Here is a 24131-nt window from a genome sequence, read left to right as displayed (position 1 = left end):
TATGTTTCCTTAATTCAATAATAGTTGAGACTTCTATATCAAGTAAAAAAAAAACGGAACAAAAACGATCAAAAATACCCACTTTGGCTTAAGGCAAAGGGAGAATTTCTGAGTCTGTGTAACTGAAAGTTCCAGAGGTAGTTCTGTCTTCACATGGCTGGATCCAGGATTTGGTTCTCTGAAATTTGCTTTCTTCTTGCTCCAGCTTTCCCTCTGCCCATTACCAGTCTGCTCCCCTGCAGCCCCCAAAGTGTCACTGGTTGGATGGATCTCCATGGCCGGAGAAAAGTAGTGGTCCAATTGGCCAGGCCTGAGCCACATGTCCACTCCTGGAATCAGAAGTGAAGTCAATTCCATCAGAAGCATAACTGCTGAGGGGAAAGGAAGGGGGTGTGTCTAGGGGGGACTAAGGATACTGGTACCAGGAGAAAGGGACTAGATGCTGGATGACAAAACCAACAGATGTCTTCTGCAGGGCTGCAGACGTTTCATCAAATTCAAAATCAATTTCCAATGTTTTAAAGGAATAAGACTAGGAAGGATTATTCCTTAATCTAATAGAGCAGACCATTATTTTCCCAAAATAAAAGTATTTGTTTCAAAAGTAATACACACATGATGAAAATATTTAAACAACACCTAAGTGAAAAATGTATAAGGTAGAAGTTTCTTTCCCTGACGCTATTGTCCAGAGATGAGCATCCCTGACAGCGGGGGTGGCCCACTCCAGGTAGTTACTATGCACATCCGCACACATTCACACGGTGGGGGCGTGCTGTGTAAACAGGAACACAGAACACCCCGCAGAGACTCTCAACTTGTCTTCCTCTCTGTCTTAGTACCCAGATACCTACCTTGCTCTTTCTTCAGCTGCCACATGCTATTCCACTAGGATGGACTTACTGTGCTTACTGACTCTTTACTCAGTTGATGTACATTTACTTTCTTCCAATTTTTTACACAATGCTATAATTAACATCCTGGTTGATTCTGCCTTGTCTGAATATGAAACAGTTTATGATAGATTCCCAAAGGTGGGTCAAAGAGTGAAAACAGCTTAGACTTTAGTATAAAATACCAAATAACTGTCCAGATAGATTTACTACCACTCCAACTGATAAAGAGTGTACAAGTCCTTGTTTCTAACAAATACCAGAGGTTGCTAATTAGTTGAATTACTCTTACACTAAAATGAATTTGCTCCACTTTGTTCTCACTCAGCAAAAATCCTTTCAAGCAAGACTTGAAAGGATTGAATTGTATCCAAGTACCTTAACAGAATCGCAGAACAAAGCTCAAGAATATGTTTGGGAACACAAATATCCAGCATCCAAGGTAAAATTTCACAATGTGTGGCATCCAATCTAAAATTACAAGCATGAAAAGAAGCAGGAGGCTCCAATGCCACGAGGAGAGAAATCAGTCACAAGCAGGCATCTCAATTGGAAAGGAAAAGTAAAACTACCTTATCTGCAGACAACCTGACCCACTATGTAGAAAATCTAATGAAACTCACAGAAGAGCTACTAAAACTATAGGCAAATCAAGTAAGGTTGCAGGAAACAGTATACATTAGAGGGAGCTAACTTCTCCTCCATACACTTAACTAATTGTCCCCAAACCTTTTCTTCAGTGATCTGAAACAAGGTTAGTAGGCCACAAAACTCCAATTCTAGTGTTTCTCGGTTGTTGGATCTGCTCCTGCAAATTAAGCTTTTTGCTTTGGCAGGTATCAGACCTACTGGTACAAGGAGGTAGGCAAACTAGAATTCTGGCAGGAGGACACACTTCCTGAATAGCAACCATGTACTGTAGACCAACAGCCTTAAAAATAAATGGAAAAGTAAGTTTTTAACTCAATAAGTCTACCTTTTGGAATCTATCTTGAAGACAACCTGTCAGATAAAGACTTACAGTGAAGAATTCCATTGGGTCATTACTTATAATAGGGAAAAATGGAAACACATTAAGTGTTCAACACTCACATTATGGTAGTTCTTTTACACATCCAAGTACATGGTTTTTCTGGCGGTGGGGGTAATTAGGTTTATTTATTTATTTGTTTGTTTATCAAATGGAGGTACTGGGGATTGAATGAACCCAGGACCTCATGCATGCTAGGCATGCACTCTATCGCTGAGCTAGACCCTCCCCCAAAGCAAGTACATGTTTTTGAAGAAATTTTAGGAAGAGGAGAAGCTGATATATTAAATGAAAATAATTCAGGGAAAAATTAATCTTGAACTTGCAAAAATTACATTATATTATTGTTATATATAAACACAACTATAAAACTAAGAAAATATTCCAAAATACTGACAGTAATCTCAAATGACAGGACATAATTCATTTTAATTTTCTTCCATTTCTTAAATTGTTTTCAATTACCTTGTACTACTAGAATATGTGAATCCCAGAACCTCTCCCGTGAAACCAAGGACAAAAGCAAGAAAATGTGGAGGCGCAGGACCAGAAAATAAACTCAGACACAGAATGATAATTCGGTTTTATTTTTTGCTGTAACAAACATTGAAATACCCTCCTCCTCCAGTAACAGGGCAACAGCAGGGCCAAGAGTGCCCAAAGGCCAAAACAAGCAAACAATAAAGTGGCAACTAGTGTAGGAATCGATGCCCTGGGGAAGGGTGCACTGTCTAGGCAGAGACCCTAGGTTAGTCTTAGGCCCGGTTTCCTGGTCTAGGCTTAGTGAAAAACAGGGGCACAGAGTGCTGCATGGTCTGAACCAACAGAGAAAGCTGGTTGAGACAGGAGGTGATGGAAATCCGGAGTTGGCCAGGGTCTCCTGCAGTCAGTCGGCTAAAAGTGAGGGGAAAAAAAAATCAAGTTCAGTGTGGTAATCCTGCACCTAATTCTTTCTGCCCCCTCAGGTGGTGACAGGCCCAGAGCACCATGTCCACCTCCTCAGATCTAAATTTCGGGTGTCTGCAATTCACTGTCAGAATGACCCCAGCCACCTGTCACCACCCCCACCTCGGCCCCTCTCAGAACTAACATAGCTAGGATGTTGCCGGACACTATGAGCTCCTTCTGAACTGCCCCTTGGTAGGGCTGGACACGTGGGGCCAGGGACTGGCCGGCCATCTCTGCCTCCACGGGCGACGGGAAAGACACGGTGAGGGAGCTGGTGAAGGGGCAGTTAAGGCACCATCTCATGGCGATTCTGCCTGTGCGTCAGGCTTCCTTTTCATTCCGAGAGCTGCTTCCCCTCAGGCCACTCTTAGCTGTCCCAATTCCCTGAGGGTTGTCCCCCTCCTTTCTGGTCTCTCAAGCCATCTCCTCCCACAATCTCTCCTGGCCACCACTGGGCCTTCCCCCCCAGGCCTTCCCCCCCAGGCCAGCCCCTCTAGCCCTCTTGACCCCTTCCCCTCCTCCCCCTATATCCCCAGGCTGACCACCTTCTCCCCATCCCATCGCCTCCCTTAGGTCCATCCCCATGGCTCTCTGGGCACTCCTCAAATAGGATACAACTGGAGCAGCTGGCTCCCTGGTCCTGTGGCTGTGGGCCTGACGGGCCCGCCCAGCCTCGATGCAGCGTGTGTACCAGGCCACTGCCCAGCGTGTCCACCTGGTCCCGGCGCGGCGTGTCCACCGGGTCCCGGGGCAGCGTGTCCACTCAGGCCTGGCATGGCGTGTCCACCCGGCCATGGCGCGGCGTGTCCACCAGGCCCAGGCAAGGCGTGCCCACCCAACCCGCGCAAGGCATCTCCGCCCGGCCCAGGGGCGTGCGGGGCCCGTTCGACTGGTGGGGCGCCACCGGCGGCGGCACCGGCCTCTCCCGCGCCACCTCCACCGGGGCCTTCCTGGCCGCCAGGGACATCTGGGCCGCCCTGGCCTTCAGCACCTCCGGCCACGCCGCCCCCGCCCAGATCTGCGGCCTGCATGGCTCCTCAGGCTCTACTCCAGCCCTCCGCGCCCAGGCTGAGCTGCTGACGGGCCGGGGGCCCTTCGCAAAGCTCCGCCCCTAGCGGGTGACGTCACTCGGGCTCCCGGGGCGCCTGCGCAAACCGGCCCTCGCGCTATTCCCCTGCTGTCCCTCTGGGCACGTGGCCGTTTCCCGCCAAGCCTGCGCACCCAGAGCGAGCCCCGTGCACCTCGGAGTCTCTGCCGTGGTGCCAGCCGGGCCACCCTCATGTCTGACCAGCCTGCCGACCGCCGGTCCCCTGTCATCGAGTTCTGGGAGTGAGTCAGGCGCCTCTGGGCCACGCCCGGCCTGTCCCTCTGGCCCCCCGCCCACAGCTCAAGTCTGCAGGGGCGGGGGTGGGGGCCCAGCCCCGGGGGGATGAGCCAGGGATGCGGCGCGGCTGTGCCTGCCGGCCTGGGGGAGCGAGGCTGCCGTTGCCGCTGCCGCTGCCGCGCGTGCCGGGGATGGCGTGGGGCCGGGCCGCCAGGGGCTCGTGGGCTCCAGGCACACGTGCTGCAGGGACACCGTCCAGGCTGCAGGCTTGGGCCCAGGTGCACAGGTCGGAGCAGCTGGACTCAAGGGCTGCAGGAGGGGGAGCACCACGCCCGGGCCAGCTCCGCGTCTCTTTGCCCTCGGCCAGCACAGCCCTCATGCGCTCTCCCTCCCCCAGGAACAAAGTCTTGCGGCTCTCTGGGGGGCTGGAGGTGCCAGGGGCCCTCAACTGGGAGGTGGCCCTGTGTCTGCTGGCCTGCTGGGTGCTGGTCTACTTCTGTGTCTGGAAGGGGGTCAAGTCAACAGGAAAGGTACAGCAGGGGGTGATGGTAGGGCTGGGGTGTCATGTCTGTCCCCACATCCCCCCTCCGCCCCCAAGTGGGCAGGGTGAGTGAAGGCAGCTCGGGCGGGGATCTGGGGCTGCTCACCTGGCTTGCTCAGGCTTGCCCACGCCCTGGCCCCTGGGCTGGGCGCTACTGCTACCTATGCAGGGATCTGAGGTGGGCCCCAGCCTGGGAGGGATCCTGGGCGTGGCGCCCACCTGCGAGCTTAAGGCTGATGCACCCGCCACGTCTCAAGTCCTCTGTGTAGCAGCTTCACTAAACCCACGTCTGTCACGTCCAATCCCCACACAGCCCAGTGGGCCCAAGAGAGACTGGATCCCCCGCACCAACGTCGGCTGGAGGGGTGGGGCTGGGTGAGGGCGGGGGTCCAGCGGGGACATTCTTACTGTGCTAAAAAGCCACTGCAAACATAGCAATAAAAACATGCCGTTTTCCAAAGCCGGCTTCTGTCCCTCTGCTTGTCTTGTGGGGTGGGGGGAAGAGGTGGGCAGGGACTGAGGGTCAGGGGAGGTGCAGGTGGAGGCCTCCCACCTGAAGCTGAGCTGCTTCTGGTCAAGTGTTTGTTCTGAGGGTCTCTGCGCCAGGCTCTGGGGATAGAGCAGGCAAGGCAGCCGGCAGAAAGCCTTTTCCCCAGGGAGCTGACACACTTGGGGAGAGGGTAACAGTAGGCTAAAGACGGACACACCGAGCTGGGAAGGGAGATGAAGGGATTCAAGAGAAAACACAAGAAAGAGCTGTTAGCAAGTCAAAGCCACAGATTTCAGGAAGGACTGGATGTGGATGATGAAGATTGTTGTCAAGGAGGACCTCCAGGCTTTGGCATAACTGGGTGTTACTGAGATGAGGCCATCAAGGGAAAAACCAGGCCAGACAGGGTGCCAGATGACGAGCTCTGCTTTGACCTGCTAACGAGCTCCTCGTGTTTTCTGTATCTCTCTGGAATCTCTTCGTGGTCACTGTCACGTGCAGGCTGCCAGTCGTGCTGAGCGCCTGAGCCCATGCTCTCCCTTGGGCTCTCTGACTCGCGCTGCTCCGTAGACACCTGTGTAGCCAATGCCACTGCTCCCACCCACCTCCTTGCACACTCTCTGTTGCTAGTAGATGTAGACAGTTTTGTCCCGTCCCCAAAGGAATTCAGAGACAAGACGCAGAGGTTAGGAAAGTAAAGTGGGGACTTATTAAGGGATGGGTAGGACACTCTTCAAGGGGAGAGCAGGCAGGCCCATGTGAGCGGCTGCCCTGAGTTTCTCTGGCAGGTTGGTTACACAGGGTGTAAAAGTGAATGGCAGGATATTCATTGGGGAGGGAGGAGTTTGGGGTCCTATTCCGGGATTTCCATCCCAGCTCCACCTTCCTGAGGGGAGGAGGGATTTGTGTCTGTATTTAGTCTGGATGGAAGTGTCATGGCCTCGCTGCATGATGGGCACTTCTGATCTACAAGGCTAATTTTGTTCAAATGAGGGCATAATGAGTAAAAGGTTACATTCGGACACTGGAGATTCCTACCCTTTCCCACCTTTCTTTGTCAGCCTTCAGGCCACTCATCACCCTAAAATGTATGACCACTTATGAGCCCAGAGGTTCCTGCTTTTCTCTGCCCAGGGACCCTTGGTGCTTATGTGATGTGTGGTTTCCTGTATTTGGCCTGTGCCCGTCTTTTCTGCCCAATTCCTGCCATTTGGCCTGCGTCCCCCTTTCTCTGCTCATATCTAGCTATCTGCCTGCTCTAACACCTCCACTGTCTGCCTCCATCCAGTCTGTGCACAGGGTGGGCTGGAAGGGCAAGGGAGGTCACATCCCAGGACGTAGCTCTGTGCCGATGCAGCCAAGAGTCACCGAACAAATGCCTCCCTTTCTTCTTTCGAGGGACATTTCTGAGGTGCAGGTAACTGGTGAATGAATGAAATGAAATAGGAGTGGATGGATGAGCACTGGCCTCCTAAGCTGTTGTTACACATCTCAGTGAAGCATGGGGTGGGGGAGGGCTTTGTGAAGGGATACATCCACACTTATGCTACGTATCCCTGCGTCACATGAATTGCTTGTAATGAGAAGGTATTTATTAGGCACACAATAAAATCAAAATGAAAATATTACAGGAAAATTTAGATGAATTTTATTTAAATTTTGCATGGGGAGAGACTTCTAAGCCTGCTAACGATGGCATATTTATAAGCAATAACATTTATTGAGTGATTACCATGTTCCCATCACTGTTTGAAGCAATTACCATGAATGAGCTCATTTCATCCTGAAATATACCAGCATTTTTATTGTGGTTATCTTTAGTAGTGAGATGATGTGACTTATTTTTATTTCCTTTTCCAAACCTGCCCGTACTTTTTCTATTTGTGACAGTAAGCATGGATTGCATTTCTAAGCAGAAAAAAATTAAGAAACTCATTCAGAAATGGTTCAGAAAAACTTCTAATTAGTTCCCAAGTGAACTACTTTGCTGAAGTTTTAATTATCCTGTTTAATTCACTGGAGGCCAATCTTTCCTTTGAAAGTGTTTCTAATTGGCACCCTTTCTTGATGCAATTAGGAGTACCTTGACGAAGTCCCTGAGGTCCCTGAGCCTTGGGGCCCAGGCATCATGCGGGCCGGTGCAGAAGAGCCCTGCCTGGCTTTGTGACTTTGAGCTGCTTCCAAAAAAGCAAACCTTTCTCAATTCCACACATACTGCTCATTCTACCTGGAGAGTTATTCCCCGAGAGGACAGCTGCTTGTTAGCTTCATCAGCATTTCATCAGCGTCACACAAGGGAATAGCTTGCTTTTCTACCCTGCCAGGTACTCACGTATACGTGTACACATGTGTGGAAACACAAAATACACACGCACACGCACACGCACACGCAGAGCTGGATGCTCACAGGGTGGTCAGCGCATCACAGCCCCTCCTCTCCACAGCACTAGTCCTACCTACCCTGAACACTTCTGGCTGAGTATTGGTCAAAGCCTTTGCATTTCTGAATCAGAGAAGACTTGTTTGGAATATAGTAAATGGATTTAAAACGCATTAGGCATAATCTGTAACGATTAAGGTGAAGAGGTGACGGGACCAAGGCATATAAATTCGAGGAAGTTGATGGCTAAATACATCAACAAGGCTCTCTTTGCCAGATACTCAACATCTTTTTTGAAATCCTGAGCTTCAAGTTGATATAGACACCTAAACCTAAATGTCCTGAAGGACCCGAAATGCAGCCAGCTCCCAGCTGACCTCACTGTGTCTCCCCACTTCCCAGATGCTTCCCTCTTCCTCGCACTCCCATAGCCTCCACTGTCTCCTCTAACCTCCACGTCCCCAGTCCCCCTAAATATGTCCCAGTCACTCTCCCTAGGCTACCTCAGGCCAGGTTGGCATCATCTCTTATGTCACAGATTCTTGTACCCCTTCCCTCTGGGAACACCCCCCCCCCCCGCTGGGGAAGTCAGTGGGTTATCATCACTTCACGTCTGATGACCCTGCTGACCCCTACCGGGACCCTGGGCATCAGGTCAGACGCACACCCTGTCCCACCAGGCCCAGGAGAAGGTCTCCCTCCTTCCTGGGGCCCCCTGTGCTGCCAGATCCCCCACCCCATTGCCTGGGAGTGATGGGACTCCCTGTCTGCACCCTTCGCCCACCCTCAGGCTGTACTTGTCCGGGCACATGTGTGTGTGTGTGCATGTGCAGGGACACCTGGGTTGGTGCTGTCACTCCTTCCTGTCACAGACAGCAAGGCCCAGTGGACAGGAACCCACAGCTGTACTCCTGTCAGCGATGTTCCCTTGTCTTACGTGCGAACTGGACCAGGGCAGTAGTTACAAAGGGGTCATGGGCTAGAAGGCATTTGGGCTGTGCCTGAAGGGCCAGTGAAGGCTGGATAAGCGTCAGAGGTGCGGGAGGGCACTCCGAGCAAGGGGCCTGCCTGGGCTGAGGAGACCAATCAGTACCTTTGGTTTTCAGAAGTCTTTACTGCGGAAGCCCCAGCGCTACACACCTGCCCCTCACCCGGCTTCAACACCTGTCAACATTTCACTAGTTTATTTTGAAAGTAGGGAAGGACTTAGGGGTGAGAGCAGTGAGAGCTATATTTCTTTTTTGTTTTGTTTTGTTTTGTTTGTTTTGTAGGGTTTTAATTAACTCAAAATAAGACACATACATGAATAAGATGATTCAAGACCACAACTTGTCTCACAAACTTTCAAGCCTTTTTTTTTTTTTAAGTTCTCCTTATGCTGAGATTCCCTCTGAATCTCCCCTGAGGACCAAATGTGAATGCAACTTTGATTTAGTCTCTTTGCCTGAGTTTGTTTTTAAAAGAGAGGTGTATTTCTTAAAGTGATAAAAGAAGAGGCACCACCTAAGCATGTACAAATAAAGGGGGGCCCATGCAGTGGTCCCCTCCCACCCTTCCAGGGTGCAAGCTTTTCTAGGACCCAGTCCTCGCTGCCACTGATTCCACCCCCTGCATGCTGGACCAGGCACGCTTTTGAAGTGTTGTCCTGTGTGATCCTCACCGCAGTCCCAGGAGGTGTGGAAGAGGATTGCCCCATCTGCGGACAACCTGGGCCTATCTTTCCACACAGCATCGTCTGCACTGGACTGTGACCAGGAATTTGCTGGTCTGTAAGCTCCCGGGCACAGCCTCTAGTGGATTCTTCCCTGCTGTCACCATCTTCTCTCAGTGACTTGCTGTGGCCTTGGCACTAGGAAAAATTATCCATGTCGTCATCCTCCAGGATCTACCACTCCAGTGGAGGAGGGCCCCTGCAGTGGCTCTGAGGGCCTCTTTGTGGTAGAAGATATGGTCGTTGCCCAGGGATGATGAGGGAGGTGGGAGGGCCACGAACTGAGGAGAGCAGGCGAAGCTGGAAATCACTGGTGCTTATGGAATTTTTCTGTATGTCCAGGGGAGCGCTTTGGGGGCTTAAACTATAAGGCAGTGTATTGCTGACCGAACACAAGGTCCAGAGGGAGGTGGTCACAGTGTTGGTCTCACTGTTCAAGGAAGGCTCATCAAGGACCCAGACCCCTTCATCCCTGACCCTTTGAGCAGTGTGTGCCTGCTCCTAGGACTGGTGGTGGAATGACTCCGTCCTTCCTACGAAAGAATAGCTCGGAACTATTGTACTAACATAAGTTGCTTTACTGTAGTCTTTTTAATAAGGTGCCTAATTTCCCCAGCCTAATTTGTGAGTGTCTTGAGGGCAGGGACTGTGTCTTACGCTGTTTTACATCCACAGTGCTTGGTTCATGCGAGGAGCTCGTTCATCCATTCATTCAAGAATGCTGCTGAGTACTGTGAAGCAAAGAGATGCAGGGGTGGGAGTGAGGTCAGCAAACACTTTCTTGAGATCAATATACCTGATCTGAGTCCCTGAGTCACAGAGGCCTCAGCTCAGTGGGATATTGAACCCTTTCATTCCTTGAGCAACTGAAGTCTGAAGCTTATGGAACACCTGTTATGGGCCAGGTGCTGGGGTGACAGAGGTTAATCACAGTTCTTGCCTTCAAGGAGCCTCTACCCCAGTCGGGGAGATGATAGGTGAGGAGTAAGCATGAAGGGCCACACAGGGAGGACGCCTTCCCCAAGCTGCCAGGAGCAAGTGGCCCTTTAACAGATCAGGGGATGCAGAGGAGTCAGCAGCCCAGCCTGGAGGCCGGAAGTGGGGCAGGTCCTGAGATGCCTTAGTGAGGACAGTGAGCAGGAGGAGGGTGGAGTGAATTGCAACCCCCAGCCACTGCTGCTTTGGTTTGCATCCTTTTGGCCAGACAAGTGGCTGCTTTAATTTCCTGTTCGGGCCATGTCTTCCTGTCAGTGTCTATGTCTCCAACAGTGCCCCAGGTGATAGATACAATTGTCCATGAAGGGACAGTGAAACATTCACAGACACCCCAGAGCTGCCCCATCTTGGAAAGCACTGGGATTCAGTCCCTCTCTCTGAGCACAGAAAAGGTGGGCAGTGCGGTGATGCGCTGAGCTCTGGGAAGCGGGCTAGGCTAGTTGTGGTGGAGCCCACCTCCCCTTCACCTCGTCTTGGACTGCCGCCTCATTCAGTTGTGGCTCTCGAGGAGTCTCTTGAGGGCACCCTTGACTTCCTTGTTCCTCAGACTATAGATCACAGGGTAGAGCACGGGAGTGACATTGGTGTAGATCAAGGAGACGATTTTGTCCTGGTCCGGGCTGTAGCATGACTTGGGGCGAATGTAGATGAATATCGCGCAGCCGTAGTGCAGAAGAGAGACCAGCAGGTGCCCGGCACAGGTGGAGAAGGCTTTGCTCCTGCCTTCGGCTGAGTGGATTCTGAGGACAGCAACAATGATGAAGCCGTAGGAGAGCAGGATCAGGAAGAAGGGACTCAACAGGATGAGCGTGCAGACCAGGAAGATGGCAATCTCGTTGGCTCGGGTGTCCGAGCAGGCCAGAAAAAGCACCGCAGGAATGTCACAAAAGAAATGATTGATCTCATGGGACTGACAAAAGGGGAGGAGGAATATCAGTGTAGTCAGGGCGAGGGACAGTGCAAAGCCACTGACGCATGCCAGGGCCAGCATCTGCAGACAGAGGGCCCTGGTGACCGTGAGCGGGTAGCGCAGAGGCCTGCAGATGGCCACAAAGCGGTCGTAGGCCATCGCGGCCAGGAGGAAACACTCTGCACCGCCCAGGGCGATGAAGAGATGCATCTGCAAGGCACAGCCCAGGAAGGGCATCCGCTGGCTCCAGGACAGGAAGTTGGCCAGCATGTTGGGGACGATGACCAATATATAGCAAATTTCAATGGCAGACAGGTTGCAGAGGAAGAAATACATGGGGGTCTGAAGGGAGGAGTTAGTGCAGGTGATGAGCACGATGGTGGTGTGCCCGGCTAAGGTGACAAGATGCATGATCAGAAAGAGTCCGAAAAAGAAGATTTGTAGTTCAGCCAGGTCCCCAAAGCCCAAGATGATAAAGTCAGAGCTCAAGGTGTGGTTTTTCTGCAGTGGGGCCATCCTAGAACTTCTGGGCTGGAGGAGGCCGCTTCCTGGCAAGTTCTGGGCGGCGGGAGACCGTGGGGCCCTTTCCACAGGTGGGCTCAGCCACTGTCCTCGTTCTCTACACCTTCTGTTCATGGAGGATGAAGAACTGCCGGCTGTGACGCTGACGCCACTCTAGTTCACCTGTCGAGTTATTACAAAATGAACCTAGATGAGTGAAGTCTACGTACGAAGTCGTTTTTGTTTTGAGGGGCATACAATTTTCTTCACATTTAAATTTCATCATTGAAACGTTACAGTGTTTTCCTCCGCCAATTTTATAAGCTCTTGGAGTGCAATACATGTTATTTTTGAGAGACAAACCAAAGGTTAATTTCTCAAGGTTCTTGCCATTTGCTTTGCTGTTTGCTTTAACAGCATTTTATAGAGGATCTTTTATATACATTTGTAATTTTTTTAATTACAAAAATTGTTTTAATTAAAAAAAAAGATTTGCGATCTGGTTTGTTTTTCATCTAATTTTAAAGCAAATCATGTACCAAATTTTTGGTCCAAATTGTGTAGGATAAGTTAAATTTAAATTGCATTCTGTTAACCAGTGTGAGTGTATTTCTGTAAGTATAGTTACGTTGAAATAAAGTTTTAAAAAGCAATAAATAAATAACTAAATAAATTTCACTGAGCTCAAATTTTTGAAATAAAGATCAACGGACAGCTTTAAGTGTTCATTGTGTTAAACACTGCACACTATATTCAACAGTGAGAAAAAAATCTCGGAGGTGGTACAACTCTATACACCTTTATACATTTCGTAAACATGCACAGGGACAAGCCCTGCAACTGGAGGGAAACCCCACGCAGGATCAGGAGGTCCTTGGCTGCTGACAGAGTCTCCCCTTGACTTCAGACTTGAGGCAAACCAAGGAGTCTGTCAGTGTACAAAGACTACTGAACTCAGGACAAACAGTATCAGCAGGCTAGATATTAAGGGATTGGATTTTGTCAGTTGGGATCATGGTGGCCAGTCTGAAGCGAGCAGACCGGAAAGGCCACAACAGAGGCCCCCGACCTGTAGATCAAAACAGAACAGTTAGTGCTTTCCTCAAAAATTCCCCGGTTTTTCAAACCAGTTCCTAGGATGCTTTCCCCAAACAGCGTGAAGTTGTTTTCAAGGAACCCTAACAACAGCCCTTTGGTCTGCATTTTGAAGAGCAGTCTCGGGGATGGGGTGGGAACTGAGCTTCCTGTCGCTTAGGTTTAAACACAGCCACTTTGACTTTGTGCCGGGGCTGTGTCGTGCCTCCCTTGCCACTCCCCAGCCCCAACACACACAGATTCCCAGGGTCCCTGCAGCCAAAGGGCTGTGGACATGAGGTCCAGAGAGGAAGTAGCATGAGCAGCAGGAGTTTCTCCCTTTCCTATTTCAGTAGCAGGGAGACCCCAGCTTATGTATCACCCCTTCTAGACACTTCTTCTGACCCTTGGGCTGAGTTAGTGATAAGTAATGCCGCTGGGGAGCCCGGAGTGCCGTGGGAAACTAAGGGAGTGACTGACTCAGTCCTGCAATTCACAGGGGCCGGCACCTACTAGTAATACTGGTAAATACCTGTTGAACAAATGCCTGTTGCTCATTTCTGCATCCTCTACAGTCCGTCCAGACTCAGACATTGAGTACGTGCCCAACATATATGGTTGAATGAATGGTTAAGTGACAGCAGGGTATCTGACGTGTTGGGGATGGCTGAGGTCTTTATCGTCCAGGGAGGGTGCACAGGGAGAAGAGCAGAAGGCAAAGAGGTGGGTGAGGTCACACGGTGGGGGCCGACAACACAGAACCAGAAGACAGCTGGGGTGGGAGTGAGAACTCTCAGGAAGACAGGGGGTTGAGTGCCTAGCGGGATGATGGCTTTAGCTGCTCTGTGTCCAGACTGTAGACATAAGACCACGCACCTTCCTGGAATCTGGGGGACATGTTTCCTTCTTCCTTCCCCTGGTACGACCCAGCTTACAAGTAGGAAACCTTGTGTTTAGCCTTCGATTTCTTCCTGTGCTTCCCTCCCTCCCAGCAGAAGAAAGGAGAAGATTTCTAAAGATTCTAGAGATCTAACAAATCTAGAATCAACAGAAGTTAAGGGTCTCGTAGAAATGGAACTCTCACCTAACAGACAGGAGTTCACTTAGGTGCCACTTCTCCTGGGGCCACTGAGACGCAGACTGGGTTCAGTCAGCCTGAAAACCCGTTCTGCTGACAGAAGTTTGTGAGTCCAGTTTTCTAGCCACTTGCATGTTGCACTGAGTATTACTTTGGTTTCTACGGACCTGATGGGCACCTTGAGTCTTTGAGCCAGACGGGTCCATGGAGGGCAGCTTGCCCACTCCTAAGTGCAGGGCAGATAGTCATGAAGCCTTCTTCCCTGGATGACCCATGCCCTGCTCCCTACCCCACCAGCAGCCCTGCCCAGAAGTCACGGTGAGCCCCACCCCTCTGCAGCCCCCCGGGCCGCCACCTGCCCACTCTTGGGCGTGGTCCCTGATAGCTGTCTGAGTGAGAGTGCACACATCACTTCTACTCTTTTCCCCACAAGTGGGCAGGGATGAAGACATGTAGGGATTGCTTTGTTTTATTTGATCCCTAAATCTTGAAAATACTGAAAACACAAAAAGAAAAAGTCACCTATGATTCAAACACTTAAAAGTGAGAAATGAAAGTCAACCTGCAAGTTCCTGCTTCAGTCCTTCCCGCACTCTCTCAGAGAGAACGTTCTTAGCAGTGAGGCTCACTTCTTCCCTGCTTGTCCTGTGTGCGCATGTGCGCTCACACGTACGGACATCCACACAGATACCAACTCCCACAGCTGTACACAAAAGCAAACCTACACACACCCTACACACACAAACATAAACGTGATCACATGGGCACGCATATACACACTCACATGTATAGACACACAATGCACATGTGCGTGCATGCATGTTAACACACATGCACACACACGTATACCTACACACATTCACACACTCACACATTAAAAAGCTGAAATGGGGTCATATCATACAAACCTACTGCCCTCAGTGTTTTCACCTAATAATGTGTCTGGGAGAGGTTTTCAGTCAGTGCATATTGGTTAATTTCCTTCTTTGTAACTGCTGGATGGACTATCATATAATTAATTATAATTCAATAATGAGAACAAATCCACAATAACAAAGAAAATCTATAAACAAAAAAACCATAATTCAATTAAGTAATACTTTAATCAGTCTTTCACTACTTGGGCGCTGAAGGGGTTTCTGTTGGTTTCTTACCATGCTCTATGGTACAAGCACGGACGGAGCGAAGCACGGAGCAGCTGCCCTGCTGCGAACCCCACTAGTGCAGCCTTCCCGCTCTCTGCTCACATCCATTGAAAGGACCTGGCATTCCCCGGGAGTCGCAGACCAGTGCTTGAAGTGGAAGACCAGGGAGAAGCCTGAAAAGGAGGGTCGGGAGGCTGGGATTTGCCCGCACAGCTGTCCTGTCCACGGGGAGACAGCCCTCGGAAGCATTGCCTGGTGGCTGTTAGGAAGGCAGTTCCTTGCAGGAGCTGCTCCGGTCTGTCGTTTGCAGTAAATGGCAGTGGAGGCAGGATTCTGGAAGTCCTGGAGGAGAGGTCAGGAAGGAGGCCGACCCTGTGGTCCACCCCACCGAGGGGACTGCCTTCCCCAAGGTCACAGAGCTGAACTCAAACCCAAACCCAATTACTTACATTGTCTTTGCAAAAAAATACAAGTTAGGTCTTGGCAATGTTATTCAAGTCAGATCTGCTTCCTGTGCAATCACCAGTACGTGGTGGGGCCTCAGGCCGATTTTAGAGCCAGAAGATGTACAGGTTTGGCTAGGTTTGCATCGAGCAGTCAAGCCATGCTTGAGAGGAGCATAAAATGGATGGTGGAGATGAGACTGGTACCCTGTTAGCCCCCCGACCCCCAACACTGAGATTCTGTGATTCTGTGTAACGACTACGAGGGAGCAGAATCAGGGCCGTCGGGGCTGCCATTTTTAATCTGCAGAATCTGAATCGTCAAAGTAGCTTCATCAAATGAAGTGGGGAAGAAGAGTTATGGAACCTTGAGAATGCTCCCACTCAGCCGACCCAACCTTTTGTCTAACACTGTCATCTCCCCAGTCCCAGTCTGGGTGTAGCCCAGTGTCTAACCTGCAGTATGGTCTGCATCTTGGCAAGGCAGGACTCAAGTTACTTGCGGGGCCCCCCAAGGATGCTTTGCCTACATGCATAAAGCAGGCTACGCCCCACAAGCACTCTGGGCCTATGACTGCAGGCCTTCCTTTTCTTCACTTCTATTGCCCACAGGGTTGCTCAGAAAAGCCTCCTTGCTACCTCCATCCTTTTCAGGAATACCAGTGCCTAGGCTGAAGCCTCGGAGGGCTTGCTCGCTGCTGGGCTGCAGGCAGCAGTGGGAAGGAGGCCCTCTCTCTAGCATTCTGCCGCAGCCTGAAACAGGAAACAGGGCCCCAGGCAGGCCTGGTGGTGCTTAGGGTTACACACAACTCCCCTTGAATCATTCCAGTAGTTTCTGCTCTTGATCCTGACCGCAGAGGGGCTCCCAACAGTCCAAGGTGGGCATCAGTTGCTTTTCCAGCCCTTCCTCCATCCTCTTCCTCCCCCCCGGCCTCTTTCTCCTCATGGCCACAGTTTCTAATACAAAAGCTCTCCCACTTTTAACGGAAACGAACAGCAGGCTTAGGGAACACCTCCTCAGCGTGATATTGGTCCGTACGTGTTGTCGAGGGAAAGAGAGGGACCCAGGAAGCAAAGTCACTGAATCTTCTCGAGCCACGCTGGGGAGGCCTGGCCTGGAGGCAGAGGTCAAGACTGCAGCAGGTTTTTGGCAAGGCTACTGATGCAGGGCTGGGCGTGCGCGCGCTTTTCCCAGGCAGTGCGCATGCTCGCTTTAGTCCCAGGACTGCCTAGACAGGGGGTCGGAAGGGAGAAACGGAAAGTAAGAGGTTTTAAACAGAAATTTAACACTTTGAAAGAAAGGCACCTCAAAAGAGACCTAAGTAACTGCAGCTGCCATCTGTGCAAGTTCCTAGCTGCTCTAAAGCAGTGTGAGCGCAGATAGCACATCGCCCAAAGTTGCCCGGATTTCCTGCATCTCCCTCCAGTGAGGTATCATCGATTCTGATAGGATCTTGGCCAATAGAGCACTAAGTTCTGGGAACGTCAATGGGCTGGGAACAGATGTTGCATTGTCGTTTGAATTTGTTGGCTGTAAGACCAGGGCTGGATAGCTGTGTGCATACTGTTAACTATCTGGACTCTGAATTAGTGAGTGGGCACAGAAGTAACCTGATTTCCAAAGCCCTGAGTGAACCATCCAGACCCTGAGTCCGAGGAGAGGGGAGGTTGAAGAAAGTGATTTGGGACTTCGATTTCTTTCAACTTTAGATCACAAGATCGAGAGGCTTTTATTCTAGGCTTTTGTCTAATGTCTTTAAACTTCAGACTTGCAAGGGGAATTCTGAACTTCATTGTTTCCCTAGGAAATTCATCATGACTTTCTATTTGGGATCGCTTGTATGTTGAAATTTCATTATTAGAGTATCTTATGGTTGTCACTTGATCTTCTTGCAGAACCTCTGATAAGACATGTCAGGCAGTGGTGGCTGCAAATACTAGGAGAAAATAGAATTAGGAGGAAATTTTTGTCAGGAGGTACACCATGGACTTAATAAGTAAGCCCAGTGGGGTAAGAGGTACAAAAATCTGTAAAATGTCAGGTGTCTGTGCCAAGAGGTAACTCTGGTCTGCCCTAGTTTCCTTGAGAAAGGAGCGGCCACGTGGAGATGCAGTGAAATGTGGTGTTGGTGGGCAGCACCCCTGGGTCTCCTTTCTTCATTTAGTGGTACTTTGTCAAAGGTTCCATCGTAGGGGATCTGGTCTCTTTCTCCTTCCCTTCCCACCCAGTTGGGCGGGAGTAAGCAGCACTGGACATGTGAGCCTTCTCTGCAGACCCAGAATCTTCCTCCAGTGGGCGGTTCCACACTTTGAACACTCTGGGAATTCACCAACCAGGTTTTGCCGGTGTAAAGGCTTTGCTTCCCTGTCAGCTGGGGCTTTTGTAGTATTTCTCAATTGGTTCCGGCAGGGAAGACAGATGCTATTTATTGTCCTTTCTTTACTCCTCCAAATTCTCAACTTAAGTGCTAATATTTAAATTTGTTAGAAATTGTGGTGCCAAGTATGCAGGAATGAAGTTCTGACTGGGGGGCCTCCGAATTCCTTTGGTTTCTGGGCTAGCACTTCTGATCCCTGCAGGGAACTCCACCCCGTCTTCTTCACCAGATTGGCTGTGGGCCACTCACCTCCCTGGGGACTGTGAGGAAGCCACACCCTCTGCCCCCGAGGCCTGGACACTAGGGCTCTTCTCCATGGAACCACGTTTTTTCCTCAACAGTCTCTTCATGCTTTTTTCCCTAATTGAGGTATAGTTGATGTACAATATTGCATAAGTTTTGGGTTTCAGAAGATTATATTCCATTTATAGTTATTATAAAATACTGGCTCCATTCCCTGTGGTGTACAATAGATCCCTGTAGCTTATTTTATACACAGTGGTTTGTACTTCTTAGTCCACTTAGCTGTAGATTGATGGGCTCTCTTTATCCTCCTGCCTTGTATTTCAGCAATCACAAAGAATTCTGTAGTTGGAATTATCTGTAGGTAGGTAAGTATTGGAGTTCTAGGACCACCAGGCACCCCACCTGGCTGATTTCCTTCCATCTGCCTCCTTCCCTCAGATGATAGGATTCCACAGGCTGGGGATGGGTTGGTCTCAGCCAGTCCAAATTTTGAAGTTTATGTAACCTAGGTTGTTGGGATGTTGCCCTGGGTTTTTGATTCTGCTGTCCTGTTCTCTCTCTTTCTCTTTCTCTCCTTTTTTTGGGGGGTAGGGGAGGGTTGTGGAGATTCAAAAATGATGATATCTCCTCTGCTGTCACCTTCCCAGAATCTAGAAATTCTATTATTTCTGTGTCAGAATAATTAATAAAGATAATTTCATTTTGATACAACAAAGCACAGAAAAATTAGACGTTCTGCACAAACAGAGCTCCTTGGGGAACTGCACCTACTAAGTGGGAAGTGCCAAGAAGGGACGGAGTTGAGCTTGGGACTCTGGTGGTCTGTCTGGCCCCAGTTTAAGTCCACCTTGCAGTCAACTCTTGCCTCAGTTTCCATTCTAAGCAGACTAATGCTTCATTCTTGTCTGCTTCAAGTGTCTGTGTTCAGCCCCCTATTAGTGTATAATATCTTCCATAGACCCTGGCACAGAGGAGGCATATAGCAGATGATGGTCATCAGTCCAGTAATTCCGGTGTCTGGACAAGAATCTTTCATTCCTGGAAGGATTCTGAAATGCAGCTTTGGACGAGGAATGCAGAAATCCCTTGTGTTGGGCTGTAAGGTTGCAGCATAAACTTGTTACTTGTTGTCATTCTTTGGCTCAAAGCGTCAATCTGTTTGCTCCACCAGGACCACATCGCAATTGCGGCTGCCCATAGAGGTTACTCAGACCCTCAGTAATGTGGTTGGCATACACCTCTAATTGTTTCCCTGGGGTTCTCTTGCTAAGATCCTTTTGTATTTCCTAAGTCTCTCTCTGCTTAATAAGACCAGTGGACGTAACACCCAACTGGGCTGCAGATTGGGAAGTCGGGATTATTTTGCTGAGCCACCTTGTGGACCATGTGACTCTGGGACGTGTGTCTCTCTTCCTAGAGTGTGAGTCTAGATGGAGATGCACCAGGTATGGTTGTCCTTTGTGTGTCCCTAGTGAGAGGACGGGACTTTCTTATTACCTTTCCTGACTTCACTGCAGCCCAGAACTGTGGGCAATGGGGTGGCAGCTGAAGGCTACAGGGTAACTCAGACTCAGAGGACTCCAAAGTCCTTGGCAAGCTTGTGCCTAGAGGGATGTCCTTTGCACCTGTCCCAGTTGGACTTCAGAATCTGGGGACCAACTAGTCAGTAAATGTTGATAGTTATGGAAAAAGAGTGAAAATTTAGACTTCACCCGTGGGAAAGAAGTCCTCAGCTCTGCACGCCTGTTCATTCTCCGCTATGCTGCCTGCTGTTCAGAAGGATAAGGCCATTACTATCGAGCATCCAGTCCCTGAAGGACCTACTAGTAATAACTCTTGATGGATACAGCTCTTCGATCCGTAAGGCTATTTTAATACAGTACTGTTGAGCTCCTCAAGTCACTAATGATTGGACCTGCTGGCTTTTGTCTGAAGGAAAACACTCACTGAGCAGAGAGCAGAGTTCTTTCCATCTCCCAGTTGAAGTAGAAATCAGTGATTTAGGTACATGAAGACATGGTGATTCAAAGCATCGTTGCAATCAGGATAAGAACTTATGATTTGACAAGAAAGGGATGATGAAAATCTCCTGGTGTGAATCCCAAAGCATATTCAATCTCAAGGAAACAGAGTTTGGGTCCAAGTCAGAGGAGGAAGGGGCTCTCTTTCTGGTTTCTCCATCGCTGAGTGTTTGGGCTCCTTCCGTCAAGGAGCCAGGCTTGCAGAGCTGGGAGAAGCCTGGCTGCTTTGAGGCTGCTGCTCGGCCCAGCTCACAGATGCAGTTTAGCGACAATTCCAGCTTAGGTCCAGGGAGCTGGACCTAAAAAAAATGCCATTTTTGGAAACAGATGGCATCTCTGGAGTTGGTGGTGAAGAGCTGGGGCCTTTTCCTTGGGGATGGTGCTGCCAGTGTCTCGCTGGCACAGGATACTTTTCAGTGCAAAGAGGCTGCTTTCCTTTGCCCCCTGGACGGAGTCCCCAGAACAGAAGGCTCGGGCTGCTCACACAGCCCAGTGCATAAGGCCAGAGTTAGCCCTGATGGTGATGAGAAGTGGCCAGCTCCCAAAGTGACCAGCCTGTCCCACGCCCCAGGGCACGGCAGTGGTGGCTCTTGAAAAGCTGTGTGCTCTTGGTGGCTGCTCTTCAAATCCAGGTATGCACACCACTAGGGACGAACGAAGCATTCCCAGGAATCTGCAGGTAGGGGTGGTTTTAAGTTATGAATATTTACAGGAAGCCAGAAATAATGTTTTTGCAGCTATTGAAATGTGTGAGAAATTTCAAATGCGAGTTTAAAAATGTGCATGTGTGTGTGTGTGTGTGTGTCATAGTTTCACAAAATTCTTTTGGAGGGAAGTGAGCAAAACAGTTTAATGTGCACTGATTGAAGTCAATAGAAACTTGGGCCCGGACCCAGTGGCCCTACATGGAACTGGCCCCGTCCTCTCATGTGCCTGCTCTGTGACTGCAGCACAGGGCATGGATATGACAAGCTGCTCCCACTCCCACCGTGAGCTCCTGCTGGGTCCCAGGACCAAGATGAGAACTGCTTCTGGGACCTCTCAGTGTTTTTAGACTCCAGCACCATGAAGGCATGAAAGCCTTCTTGTGGGAAGTGAACGTGAGGAATGTGAAGCCCTGGAGTCACACGATAGAGATGTGGCTGAACAGCCTTGGGGAGCAGCCAGGGGGAGGGGCAGGCTGGTTTCTCCTGGCCGGGGGGGTGGGGGTGAATAGTATTCTCTCTCATTCTGATGTCGGGACCCTCGAATTAGGAAGCATCTAAAAAGTTGTCTATGTCTGTTTCTTCACTCATTCCTGCTTTAGGACAAAAGTGGAAAGCCACTAGGAAATGAATGAGTTGTACCTGAAGCCAGGGGTTCTGAAACTCTAGAGGCAGCAGAAGACAGAGGCATGGCTGGTTAAAACTAATCGCTGGGCTCCACCCCCAGAATTTCTGACTCAGAAGGTCTGGGGTGGGTGGGACCAGAGAATATACATCTCTGCCAAGTCCCAGAGGATGCTGAGGAAGCTGGTCCATGAACCCCACTTTGAGAAGCACTGCTCTAAGCACAAGCATCTGTCAGTGGTAACTGGGATGAGCCAGTCAGGAGTTGAGTTAGTCCTTCCCACCTTGGTGCCTCCCTCCATCTGACTCTCCTCACCCAAGACCAAGATGACTGGATTTTCTCGCCCAGAGATGGTGAGCAGAGATTGATGCATTCACTTTTTAAAAAATATTTTATTTATTACTGTATTATTTTATTATTTTTAGCAATGGGGGAGGTAATCAGGTTTATTCATTCATTCATTCATTTATTTTTAACATTTTTTATTGAGTTACAGTCATTTTACAATGCTGTGTCAAATCCCAGTGTAGAGCACAATTTTTCAGTTATACATGAACATACATATATTAATTGTCACATTTTTTTTCACTGTGAGCTACCACAAAATCTTGTATATATTTCCCTGTGCTACACAGTATAATCTTGTTTATCTATTCTGCATATGCCTGTCAGTATCTACAAATTTTGAAATCCCACTCTGCCCCTTCCCACCCCCAACCCTCTTGGCAACCACAAGTTTGTATTCTATGTCTATGAGTCTGTTTTTGTTTTGTATTTATGTTCTTTTTTTTTTTTAATTCCACATATGAGTGATCTCACATGGTATTTTTCTTTCTCTTTCTGGCTTACTTCACTTAGAATAACATTCTCCAGGAGCATCCATGTTGCTGCAAATGGCGTTATGTTGTCAGTTTTTATGGCTGAGTAGTATTCCATTGTATAAATACACCACCTCTTCTTTACCCAGTCATCTGTTGATGGACATTTAGGCTATCTCCATGTCTTGGCTATTGTAAATAGTGCTGCTATGAACATTGGGGTGCAGGTGTCATCCTGAAGTAGGGTTCCTTCTGGATATATGCCCAGGAGTGGGACTCCTGGGTCCTACGGTAAGTCTATTCCTAGTCTTTATTTTTAATGGAGGTACTGGGGATTGAACCCAGGACCTTGCGCATGCTAAGCAAGTGCTCTACCACTTGAGCTGTACCCTCCCCCTGGTGTATTCACTTTTGTTTCTTCTCTCTCCCTCCTCCTCTCTGACCAGCTGTAGTAGGAACTGGCTGACTAGTTCCTGCTTAGTCTTCATATCTCAGCTGAGATGTCACTTCTTTCCTGATCAGACTTTGTTAGGTAACCCTTCCTGGGTGCTCTTGTAAGACCTTAAACCTCCCCAATAGGCTACATGCCACATTATATTATAATTGTCTTTTATTTCTGTTACTCCCATCAGATTGTGAACCCTTTTCGAGGGCAGGGACCATGCCCAGAGGTTGCTAGTAGTGAGTCTTGGTATGAGGTCATTAATTCTCATATCTAAAAACATGAGGGTAGAGAAGAAGGGATGGATATGAGAAATGCTTTAAAGGAATACTTTCCCCAGTGCCTGCTCTACCATAGGTTTCTGTGATGCTTATTCAATTCAGTAGACACATTAACAGAGCTTTTTGACTGATGGGATATGGAGGGTGAGTTTGAGAAGGGATCTGACACTGATGAGTTCCTACTATGTGCCAGACTCTGGTAGAGACAGCAGAGTTGAAAACGGCATTGACTTGGAGGGGAGCAGGGCAGCTGAATGAGTTTGCCGCTGCTCAAGTGGTATTTAAGTGATGGCAAACGTCTAAATGGAGGCGCACATCTGGAGGCTTGTTGATCCTAAGCGACAGCACAGTACTCAGGAGCACAGTCAAGAGCACAGACACAGGAGGCAGACCCAGGCCTTTGGCCACAGCAGGATCTCAGATCTCATCATTCCAGTGCCACGGAGGTCCATTCAGCTGGGAAGATGAGGCCTGATCAAAGGTGGAAACCGACTGTCTCGTCATTTGGGGCAGAAGGATGACAGTGTGGTGGTACAGGAAAGGGCCCTTGGGACAATTCTGTTTGACTCACTCAAGCTTACCACTCAGTTGGTTTCCGCCTTTGGTCAGGTCTCATTTGGTGTGGACAGGAAGCTCATGGCAGGCTCATTGGCCAGAGGACTTGGTGAATCTTCGGCTGTCTTCCTTAAATATCATGTTCACAAAAGTTCAGGGTCCTGACCCATTTTGCTGAAGGATGGCCTTTTTATTTTCCCAGAAAAGGATACAGGATGCGGTGGGCTCCTGTAGTTGTTGTTGGGTTAGAGGCGGAAAGCTTTGGAGATGAGCTCGCATCAAAGGTTGTATAACCAACGTGCTCCTTTTTGACAAAAAGCTGATCCATCTGCTTTCTCTCTCACCCATAGCTAACAACAGATGAAATGAATTACCAGGAAATTGGAAGCCACAGCAAAGTGACTGAATCCATTCTCGTGGGGCTGTCCAAGCACCCTACCTCCCAGAGTGTTCTCTTCTGGACCCTGATGTTTCTCTATGTAGTAACTTTGGCAGGAAACAGCATGATCATTTTCCTGGTAGGAGTCAGTCCTCAGCTCCACACCCTGATGTATTTCTTCCTCAGCAACCTGTCTTTACTGGCTCTCCTGTTCTCTA

General features: G+C 49.4%; 2 protein-coding genes across 2 annotated transcripts; both read right to left on the bottom strand.

The window, feature by feature from the left end:
- Positions 1-2495: 2495 nt before the first annotated feature.
- LOC123615024 (uncharacterized) lies at positions 2496-3979 on the bottom strand. Its single transcript, XM_045512100.2, has 3 exons — positions 3487-3979; positions 3014-3142; positions 2496-2817 (listed from the first exon to the last, which is right to left on the bottom strand). The coding sequence occupies exons 1-3, from the start codon at positions 3900-3902 to the stop codon at positions 2679-2681; spliced, it is 684 nt and encodes a 227-aa protein (XP_045368056.2). The 5' UTR covers positions 3903-3979; the 3' UTR covers positions 2496-2678.
- A 6824-nt stretch (positions 3980-10803) lies between these two features.
- LOC105064201 (olfactory receptor 10V1-like) lies at positions 10804-11739 on the bottom strand. Its single transcript, XM_010949062.1, has one exon. It carries the CDS (start codon positions 11737-11739, stop codon positions 10804-10806), a length of 936 nt encoding a protein of 311 aa, XP_010947364.1.
- Between the last annotated feature and the right edge of the window lie 12392 nt (positions 11740-24131).

The sequence above is a fragment of the Camelus bactrianus genome, chromosome X (genome assembly GCF_048773025.1).
Source record: "Camelus bactrianus isolate YW-2024 breed Bactrian camel chromosome X, ASM4877302v1, whole genome shotgun sequence".
Classification (NCBI taxonomy): Eukaryota; Metazoa; Chordata; class Mammalia; order Artiodactyla; family Camelidae; genus Camelus; species Camelus bactrianus.
Note: the sequence above shows the minus strand (reverse complement) of the source record. Positions and strands in the feature narration are given on the sequence as shown.